We start from the raw sequence: 11,759 nt of genomic DNA, 5'->3' as shown, positions 1-11,759 counted from the left end.
TCAAGTAACTCACCATTTTGAATAAAATCGTGAGTATTTTATCAAATTTAAAAATATTCCCAGCCAATAAAGGAAAAAAGGAGACAGTTACAATTTCAAAGTCACTCACAGATATGATACTCCTGTATGCTGCTTGTATAACCATAAATTGAAGAATATCCAAATATGATTATCATGACCACGTCTCTACTGTCCAGTTCCATAATATGTGCTGAATGTCCCTCCACCGCATACTGCTGGCCATGTCCAAGGACAGTAGGTGTCTTTGTACTCCAAGACTGACGGTGTATGTTAAAAATCCACAGTTCATCTGTAACATTGCCATCATTCGTTTCAATTCTGCCTCCATACATAAAGATGTCCTCCTATAAATGAAAGGCACATGTTAATAGATAAAATAGTTATTCCTCGGTTTGGAGCGATAGCACAGCAGGTAAGGCATTTGCCTTGCACGCAGCCAACCCGGGTTCGATTCCTCTGTCCCTCTCGGAGAGCCTGGCAAGCTACTGAGAGGATCCCGCTCACATGGCAGAGCATGGCAAGCTCCCCATAGCGTATTCGATATGCTAAACACAGTAACAACAAGTCTCACCATGGAGACATTACTGGTGCCCGCTCCAGCAAATCGATGAACAATGGGGGGACAGGGCTACAGTGCAGTTATTTCTTAACAACATACATTTGCTAAATAAAAATGTTAAAACTGAGTAACAGCACGCGGAGGACGAGGTTCTCGTTTGTAAAATAAAGTGGAAACCAATGAATTAACGAGAATTGATGATCATTATTAAACTTTTGCTCACCGAAGGAGCAGAGGCCAGAGAGATTTTACAGTGAGTAAGGCAACTAACTGCCTTTCATGTGGCTGACTGGGGTTCAATCCCCAACATCCTATATGGTCCCCTGGAGCTCTGCCAACAGTGATTCCTAACTGCAGAGCTAAGAGTAATCCCTGAGAACAACCAGGTGCAACCCCCCCCACACAAAAAAAACAAACAAGGTACAAACATTCATGTTTCCAAATAATTATTTTAATTATTTAATTTTTAAAAGACATAGTCAATTGACCACGTTTTTAATTATACTACTGGAGTCCCTAGTTTTTATATTTTACCTACAAGTTCCTAGTTAATATATGTGAATTTTTCCATCTATATGTATACTCTTTTGAGCTATTCTCAGTCATTCACTGCTTTCATTAATGACTGGCTCACAAAATAAAAAAATCTTTGTATCCTATAGAACACATTTTTATTACCATTTCTCATGGCTATGCTATAACACATCACAGAACTTATAAATTACACATTTAGAGCACATAGGACTGAAATGATACATAAACGGATAAATTATTAGTACTTCAACAACACAAAAATAAAAAATCATTTCTTCAAATTCATTAAGAACACCTAAAAAACCACACAGCTGACATAGTTATGAGTAGAGGCTGGATATTTCCCATAGATCAGGAAAAAAAATAAAGATCCTTCCTTTAGTCACTTCCATTTAAACTGAGATGGGCATTCTTTTTTTTTTTTTTTATTGAATCACCGTGTGATACAGTTACAAAGCTTTCATGATTGAGTTTCAGTCATACAATGACTTTGAGCACCCATCCCTCCACCAGTACACATTTTCACCACCAATGTCCCCAGTATCCCTCCCGCCACCCGCACCCCATCCCGTCCCCTGCCTCTGTGGCAAGTACCTTCCTTCTTACTCTCTCCCTACTGTGGGGCATTAAGGCCTGCAATATAGACACTGAGAGCCATCATGTTTGGTCCTTAGAGACTGGCATTCTTAACCAGAGCAAATAGGCATACAAGTGAATACCTGCACTCAACTAGAAAGGAGTAAGTAAAACAGTCCTATTCACAGATGGCATGAACTTAGTTATATGTAAATATATATCTTAACGATATGTAATTATTTAAAAATTAATGCCATTAAATGGGTTCAACATGGCAGAACACAAGATCAATTACAAAAGGATTATTCTATTTCTGTATACTTACATACGAACATGAAATTAAGTTACAAAACATGAAATTAAGTTACAAAACAATCTTTTGTGTCTGGTTGCTTCGAGGCCACAACCCACAGTGCTCAGGGTGCCAGGCACTGAGCCCGAAGCTGCCTGCAGGGACTTTGCACGGGCTCAGCTCACTGAGCTCCCTCCAGCCCTGTCACACTTTCACTCTTAAAGCTACAAAACATTTCTGGAAGAAAGTTTATGTGGGCATTCCTCAAAAAGCTAGAAAGTGAGTTTCCATATGACCCAGCAATGCCACTTCTGGCAATACATACTGGGGGCACAAAAAGATACAGTAGAAATTCCATCTGCATTTCTATGTTCACTGCAGCACTATTCACAATAGCCAGAATCTGGAAATAACCCGAGTGCCCAAGAACAGACGACTGGTTAAAGAAACTACATCCACACAATGGAATACTATGCAGCTGTTGGGGAAAAAAAAAAGTTATGAAATTTACTTATAAATGGATGAACATGGAGAGTATCATGCTGAGTGAAATGAGTCAGAAGTGACAGACATAAAATGACTATACTCATATTTTTAAAAATATGAGACTAATCCCCAAGAACAATAGAAACAAGGACCAGGAGGATTGGTCCACAGTTAGAAGCCTGCCTCAAGTGCTGGGGGAGAAGGCAGTTGTGATAGAGGAGGGACCACTATGACAATGGTAGGTGGAAATGATCACTCTGGATAAGAACTGCATGCTGAAAGTAGGTAAAGGAACAAACATGATAACCTCTCAGTAGCTGCATTGCAAATCATAAGGCCCAAAAGGACAGAGAGAGAGAGAGAGAGAGAGAGAGAGAGAGAGAGAAGGAAAGTGCCTGCCATAGAGAAAGGTTGGGGGTGGCCATAGAGAAAGGTTGGGGGTGAGGATGGGGGGTGTCAGGGGTGTCAGGAAGGAAACTAGTGACATTGGTAATGGGAAATATACACTGGTGGGGGGTTGGGTGTTGTAATACTGTATAACTGAAACCTGATCACAAACAGCTTTGTAACTGCATATCTCATAGTAATTCAATTGGGTTGGGGGGGGGGGAACCCTCTGGAAAAATATAAGAAAGAAATTTTAAAGATCTAAATGAATGAAAAAGCATTTTGTGACTACGGGACCTGAAGACAACAGAGTTGAGAAGACAATACTCTCCAAACTTAACCACAGATTCGATGCAATTTCTATTCCAACTGGCTCTATGGAAGTAGACAAGTTGATCCCAAAATTTACATAGACTTGCAAGGTACCCAATGTCAATTTTGGAAAGAGAGAAGCAAAATAAGAGGACTCACACTTCTCAGTTCAAAGCTTCCTAGAATGCAAGTATGCTGCCAGCATACAAACAGACACAGAAATCCACAGAACTGAAATCAGACATAAACTCAGAATATTCATGGCTAACTAATATTTGACAAAAATTCCAAGACCATCCAATGGGAATGAATTGGCTCTTCCAGCAAGGACGCTGAGAGAACGACACAGTCACTTAAAATTAAGTTGGACTCTTACTACAAGCCAAAAGTGAAATTTAAAATGAATCAAAACCTGAATGTAAGAGTTAAAAGTACAAAACTGAAAAAAAACACTTCGGATTCATGGATTCAAGAACTTTCAAACAGGCAATTTGAAAACTGATTCTCTCAATAACACCAATATCACAAAGAGGAAAAAAAATGATCATTAGATATCATCAGAATAAAAATTTTTAAACTTTTTGGCTCCTAAAGATTACATCAAGAAAGTGAGAGTTCACAGAATGGGAGAAAACTATTTGAAATCATCTATCAGATAAGGAGATCTTATATTTAGCATAAATAACTCAAATCTCAAAAATAAACAGGCAATTTGGTTTTAAAATGGGTAGAGAACTTGAATACATATTTTTCAGAAAATACTGTACATAACCAATAAGTACATAAAAAGATACTCTATTAGTTAACAGAAAAATGAAAATCAAAACATTATGAGATACCATTTCACTCAAACTAGGATAGATACAACAGAACAGACAGATACTTAATGCTGGTGAGAATGGGTAGAAACTGCAGCATGGTAGGGCTAATAGGAATACAAAGTAATGGAGTCACTTTGGAAAAGTAGCAATTCCTCAAAAAGTTAAATACAGAGTTACTACTTGATGCAGCAACTAGAATCCCATGATTATACCTGAAAGAAAACTATGTCTAACCAAAAACATACATGGGTACTCACAGTAGGCAAATTCATAGCAGTGGAAAAACTGTAATGTCCACCAACTGATGTACAGTATTATGTATATTCACATAGTATATTACTCAGTTTTAAAAATAAATCCTATGTGTTACATTATACATTCTAGTCACAAACTACATGATACACAATTTCATTTATATCAACAGTGCAGAAAAATCTATAGAAACAAAAAGACAATATATGTCTATTTGAGGCTAGGAGGATGAGGTGTTAGGTGACAACCAATCTTAAAGGAATTATTTATAATGTTCTTGAAATTTAAATTATAAGAATTATATAAATTGCAAGAATTATAAAAATTATTTACATTAAAAGAATTATTTACAATACATCAAATATTATCAAGTTGATAACACAGCTTACAACTTTGACAAACCTGATGGGCAGATATAGTTGTATAACTTGGATATTGTAAAAACTCATTCGATTGTATGTTTAAATGAGTGTATATGTCGATTCCAACAAAACTGTACAAAAATGTCATTTAAAAAACCAAAGTCTATGGTCATATCACTCTGAACAGGCCCGATCTAGTCTAAAAAACTAAAAACTTAAGAATAAAATATACACATATATATTGTTTTATTTTTAAAGCATGCATATACATCGAAAAACAACATTTATTTTGGGGGTTGCACACCAGATGGTGCTCAGAACCGACACCTGATACACTGGACAAGCTAAACAACAAAATAGATGAATCTTGATCCATCCAATAAAAATCCATGTTTCTGTGATTCACTAGTATCATATTCACGAAAGGCATGAATATGTAGTCATACATAAAGTGAACTGACGACAATGTCATTCCTATCAAAATAATTGGCTTTTTTGCATAAAAATTCAAAAATATATCTTAAAATAATAAGGAATCTTAAGGAATTCTGAACAAAGTTGGAAACAAACCAAGGTTAAAACGAGGTTGAAAACAAAACACAACAAATGAAGAAATCTCAGACTGTTTTCATTTCAAAACATGCTACAGTAACCAGAGCAATGTGTTACAGGCAAAAGGTGGACATAGTTAAAGTAATAAAAGAAAAAACTCTTCATTTGGTACTCTCTTCTCTATCTGAGCTTCCTTTTCACCTAGAGCCTGTGGCTGGCCTTCCATTCATGGAGCAAAATTCCTGGTACTAATCTCAGCCATTCCTGTGTGTCACTCTCACTTTTTGTTGCTTTATGTTCCCCAGATGAATGCAATCTTTCTGTGTCTATCCCGCTCTTTCTGACTCATTTCGCTTAACATGATACTTTCCATGTAGTACCACTTGTATGTAAATTTCATAACTTCATCTTTTCTAACAGCTACATAGTACTCCATTGTGTAAATGTACCAAAGTTTCTTTAACCAGTGAGGGCCCTCCCAGGGTGGGAGAAGCATGCTAAAAGTAGTCGATAGGCCAAACATGATTGCCACTCAAAGCCTCTCTTGCAAAACACAGTACCCAAAAGAAGAGAGAGAGAACAAGGGGGAATACCCTGCCACAGAGGCAGGATGGGACGGGGGGGGGGGGGGGGGGGGGGGGGGGGGGGGGGGGGGGATGAGGGGGGGGGATGCTGGGACCCATGGGGATGGATGACGGGCACTGGTGGAGGTATGGGGACTTGATCATTGTATAACTGAAACCCAAGCACAAAATTTGTAAGCCTATAACTGTACCTCATGGTTTTTCACTAAAAAAAAAAAAAAAAACTCAGTACCAATTCTAAAATATGCAATCAAATTATTTTCAACATGGTATCAAGGCCAGATGGGGAAAAAATAAGATAATTCTTAACAAATGGTTCTAGAGAAATCATAATCAAATGCAAAAGAATGAAGCTGGATGCTTTACTTTACGCCAAATGAAACATAATTAAAAACCTAAACGTATTAGTTAAAAAGGCCCTCCCGTTGATCGTCGATTTGCTTGAGCGGGCCCAGTAACATCTCCATTGGAGACTTTGTTGTTACTGTGTCTGGCATATCGAATACGTCACGGGGAGCTTGCCAGGCTCTGCCGTGTGAGTGAGATACTCTCGGTAGCTTGCCGGGCTCTCCGAGAGGGGCGGAGGAATCGAACTCGGGTCGGCCATGTTGGCCGCTTGTAAGGCGAATGCCCTAACGCTGTGCTAAAATCTTCCAAAAAAAAAAAAAAAAACATGGGGAAGGGGCCAACGTTTGACTTGGCATCAAGTTTTTGACTGTGACATCAAAAGCACAGGTTTAAAAAGAAAAAATAGATTAACTGGACTATGTCAAAATTTAAAACTTTTGTACAACAATGTTTACTATAAAGACAATCTAATGAACAAGATAGAATGCTTTTAGATTATATATCTAATAAGGGAGGTAAATATCTATAATACATTCTGAATACAAACAGTCCTACAATAACAAAAATAAGAAGTGAGCAAAGAACTTGAATATACATGTGTATATTTTCTTTAGAGAAGACATGCAAATGACTAGTACAGCATTTGAGAAGAAGCTCAATATAATTATTCTGACCTACCATAAGACATTATTTCATAACCATTAGGACGACTAATATAAAAACAAGAATAAGCTGGGTAGGAAGTAGAGAGATTGGACCACTGCTGGGGTTGGTGGAAAAGGTGCAGATTCTCTGTGAAACAGCAGGGAAGCTTGTCAAAGGGTTAAACTTCAATTATGAAACCTTCCCCATCCACCTGCACTAGCCAGACACACCCGTGCTCCCCCTCCGGGCCTCGGGTGTGGAGAAGCCTCAATTCCCTATGGGTCAGTCCCCCACCTGCCTAACGGAAGCCCACCCACACTGCAGGCTCCAGCTAGCCCCACTCAGCCCAAGGACGTCCAATCCCCAAGCCAAAGTCTTCACCCAGAACCCTGATCTGGGGTGGAGGTGTAGCTCCAGAAATAATGAAGATGCATTAGTGGACAACCTTTCTGCACAAGAAGTCTTGGAGAGACCCTGTATCTAGAGCTCTCTAGCTTTCTGGGTGAGGATTTCAAAGTTACAGGGATTCGGCTCTTTAGCGATTAAAGAGAACAATAAAGGAGAGTTCCAATGAGGGAAAAGAAGGTGTGAGAATATCTATTCAGGGACCGCTGATCTAAAGACCACAGGAGGAGAAACACAGAAACACAACAGAGGGAATAAGCACACAAGGCCAGAAGCAAAGAAAACACTTGGTGTTCCCGAAGACAAGATGCATGATATTATCCAAAAAGAACAAAAGGAGGGAATCGGGGAGAGACTGCAAAAGGGAAGGTGCTCGCCTGGCATATGGCTGACCTGGGTTCAATCCTGAGCATATGGTCCCCCAAGCACTGCCAATGGGTCACTCCTAAATACAGAGCCAGAACAGTCTCTAAGCACTGCAGACTGCAACCTCCCTTCCCCGCCAAGTAAAGAAGGAAAAAATAAATAAATAAAAATGAAGAAAACATCAGCCTTCTATGGGTCAGCCTAAAGAGAAATACTGCTCATTAATATACATGCGACAAATGAAGTATCATCACATACATGCAACAAATGAAGTTATTATCAAAATACGTAAAACAACTACTAGCATGACTGAAGGAAAATTGTAACAGCAACACAACAGTAGAAAATTTTAATAACATGTGCTCATCTGGATAGATCAACCAGACAGAGAATCAATAAGGGAACGGTAGACTTAAAGGACAAAATAAAAGAAATGGGCTTAACAGACCTCTAGAGAGTTTTCCATTCCCAAAAAAGCAGAGTATACATTCTTCTCACATATTCATGGATCATTCTCAAAATTAAGAGAATTAAATTACATGAAGTACCCTCTCAGATCATAATGCTTTGAATCTGGAAATAAACCATAAACAGAAAGCTGGGGAAAGCTGTAACACTTAAAGTTGAACAACATACAAATGAACAACTGCTGAGTCAAAGAGGAATCAAAAAAGAAACTAAAATATTCCTGGAAACAAATAAGAATGGAGACAAGAGCTCCCAGAATTTATGAGGAACAGCATTGTATGCGTACAGCACTCCAGGCATTCGTCAGGAAACAAGAATGGGTGAGAATAAATTACCTAAGCTCACACTTCAAGGAACTAGAAAAAAACAAAACAAAATTCAAAATAAGTAGAGGGTGTGAAATAATAAAAATCTGAGTGGAAATCAGTAACATGGAAATAACACAATACCAAAAACAGCAATGAGGGGCTGGAGCAATAGTATAGCATTTGGATGACCCGGGTTCGATCCTCGACATCCCATAGGTTTTCCAACCACTGCCAGTAGTAATTCCTGAGTGCAGAGCCAGGAATAAATCCTGAGCATTGCCAGATGTGATCCAAAAAGCATAAAACAAAATAAAATGAAAAACGGCAATGAAAATAAGAGATATTTTTGAAAGATTCAACAAGACAGACAAGACAACTCCCTATCCCCTTGTGCTAGAACTCACAAAGAGATTAAGAGAAAATCCTGATAAATCAAATCAGAAATGAATGAAGAGAAATCACAACAGAAACCTCAGAAATACAAATGGTCATGTAAGGTGACTATGAAGAACTTGACACCACTATGCTGGAGAACCTAGAAGAAATGGATAAATTTCTTGTATAACCTCCCAAGATTGAGTCAGGAGGAAGTAACTAACTTGATCAGATGTGATGATAAAAAAGCTGATATTCAAAATCACCCCAAGAACAAAAGTTTTCAAACAGATGGTTCATTAATGATAATGAGTTTTTCCAAATCTTCAAAGAGGACTTTCTACCTGTCCTCCAGGTAGTAGAAGTAGAAGCTTATCCATGGAGTAGCAGAAATAGGAATTCTCCCTAACAGTTTCTATGAGGTCAACATTACCCTAATACCAATGACTACAGATATTACTAAAAAGAAATAAATAATTAGACCAGTCTCCTTAATGAACATAAATGCAAATATCTTCAAAAAAATCCTAGGAAACTGAATACAATGTATTAAACACATCATACATCACAAGCAAGCGGTATTCATTCCAGAGATGCAGGGGTAGTTCAACATATGCTGTCAGTAATGGAATAGCACTGTAGCACTGTCCTGAATCGTTGTTCATCAATTTGCTCGAGCGGGCCCAGTAACATTGTGAGACTTGTTACTGTGTTTGGCATATCGAATACGTCACAGGTAGCTTGCCAGGCTTTGCCATGTGGGCAAGACACTCTCGGTAGATTGCCGGGCTCTCCGAGAGGGGCGGAGGAATCAAACCTGGGCTGTGTGCAAGACAAATGCCTTACCTGCTGTGCTATCGCTCCAGTCCAATAATGGGATTACACCAAGAAATAAAAGACGAACTAATATTCATCCCTATTGATGCAGAGAAAGCGTTTGACAAGATCTCAAACTCATTTGTGATGAAATCTCTCAACAAAATGAGGACTGAGAGAATTTCTCAGTAATGTACAGGCCATATAGAACATCATCCTTAATGGGCAGGAAACATCACCCTTAGTGGGGGTAAAATTGTCTTGCATGTGTCTAACCCAGATTCAATTCTCAGCACCCCCTGTAATCTCCCTAATCCTCACCAGGAGTGATCCCTGAGCTCAGAGCCTGTATAAAAATCCCTGAGCACTGCTGAGTGTACAACTTCCTCCCCCAACCAAAACAAATACAAGACCCTCCAAGATCTTAACCCTAATGGCAAAAAAACAAAAGTGTAAGTAAACAAAAGGGACTCCATCAATGTAAAATTCTTTTGCCAATTTGGGGCTTGCTACTCCTGTACCCTGGGCCCCGGGGTGATCTAAGTATCCCCCCCCTTAAAAACACTGCATCCCTCACCTAACTATTCTATACACCACATACGATGGGGACCATCCTGTGTTTGTGTTTCTTCTTCTGGCTTTAATCAACATGAAAACTGAAAGGGGAAGAAGAGATAAGAGGGAAGCAATGGAGGGCAGAGGTCAAGGGAATCTGAGTACTTTGGTGGTGTAACTGGGAGAGATAAATATACAAACCAGAGTCAACAAAACTAAAACCAGGAGATCCAAATTTCAACAACCAAGCTTTAAAAATGTATCTGTCAAGGTGACAGATTCGCAAAGAGAGGGAAGTTGACACTAGTGGTAGAATGAGTGCCGGATTATTGTATATCTAAAACTCAAATGCAAATAACTTTGTAAATCATGATGCTTTAATAAAGTTGAAATTTAAGAAAAATAAAGAAACGGGGCCTGAAAATCAAAAGATACATCATAGGGCTAATGCCCAAAATATATAAGAACTCTCAATGTTTAAAAAAAAAATGGAGGGAAGAGATGAAAATTTCACAAAGATGACATAAAAATTAACCATGAGTCTATGAAAAATATTCATCATCTACTGATTACCAAATTAGCAGAACAATGAGGCACCGCCTCACACCAGCAAGAATGGTGTGAAGGCCATGGTGCTAACAGTTGTACAATTCAAATGTACTTAATGTCACTAAACTCTACACTTAAATATAGTTAAAATGCCCTGCCAAAACCCCAGTAGCCACACCCATGACCCACAGCTGCTGCTATGCCAACGGCCCTACTTCATTGTTTCATGACTAATCTCACAGAGATGACAAATCAACAGAAATTCCAGGTACACTGGTTTCCAGGCTGAAAACTCCAGGGTCTCCTCGGAGTGGGGGTCAACAGTCTCCCCCTCTTCCCCATTCTTCTGGCAACTCCAGCAGCCTTGCCACATCCCACAGTCACTGCTATGTAAACTCGTCAGCCCAGTCCTACAAATTTTGGGGTTCCGGGAGTATGCAATCACATATGTGGCAACATGACACCTCCAAATTCCACAATACTGACATCCCCATATGAGAACACCACAGGAGATGGAAAAGTAACAGAGAAGCCAACTGGGCCCAATAAACAAAAACAGTAACACAGAAAGCTCAAGGAGGGGGCTTGAGCAATTTAACAGCGGGTAGGGCATTTGCCTTGCAGGCACCCAACCTGAGTTCGATCTCCAGCATCCCATATGGTCCCCTGAGCACAGCCATGTGTAATTCCTAAGTGCAGAGCCAGGAGTAATCCCTGTGCATCATTGGGTGTGGCCCAAGAAGAAAAAAAAAAGGTGTTCATTGCTGGAGCGACAGCACAGCAGGTAGGGTGTTTGTCTTGCACACGGCCAACCCGGGTTCGATTCCCAGCATCCCATATGATCCCCCAGCACCACCAGGAGTAATTCCTGAGTGCAGATGCAGGAGTAACCCCTGTGCATCGCCGGGTGTGACCCAAAAAGCAAAATATTGAAAGAAAAAAAAAAAAGAAAAGAAAGCTCAAGGAGAAATGAACAGCTTCATAAACCCTCAGACATGCACTTAATCACCCCCATGGTGGGAGATAACAAGTTTCACAAAATTTCTTATACTGAAGTATTTTTTGGTAAGTCTCTTAGCCATATAATTGTAACAATCAATATAAAATAAATTATTTTGTGCCTGTTAAGGGGAAAGGGTTGGGGGACGGCTGGAAGGAAGATCACACTGGTGATGGGACTGGAATT

At 39.3% G+C, this 11,759-nt stretch overlaps 1 protein-coding gene across 1 annotated transcript in view; it reads right to left on the bottom strand.

Annotated features, from left to right (window-relative positions):
• ATRNL1 (attractin like 1) overlaps positions 1–11,759 on the bottom strand; it is a 788,116-nt gene that overhangs the window by 691,637 nt on the left and 84,720 nt on the right. Inside the window, exon 8 of the mRNA XM_056120591.1 lies at positions 110–365. Coding sequence (XP_055976566.1) covers positions 110–365 — 256 coding nt within the window. The remainder of the gene's footprint in view (positions 1–109; positions 366–11,759) is intronic.

Source organism: Sorex fumeus, unplaced genomic scaffold (assembly GCF_029834395.1).
Source record: "Sorex fumeus unplaced genomic scaffold, SorFum_2.1 ptg000043l, whole genome shotgun sequence".
Lineage (NCBI taxonomy): Eukaryota > Metazoa > Chordata > Mammalia > Eulipotyphla > Soricidae > Sorex > Sorex fumeus.
Note: the sequence above shows the minus strand (reverse complement) of the source record. Positions and strands in the feature narration are given on the sequence as shown.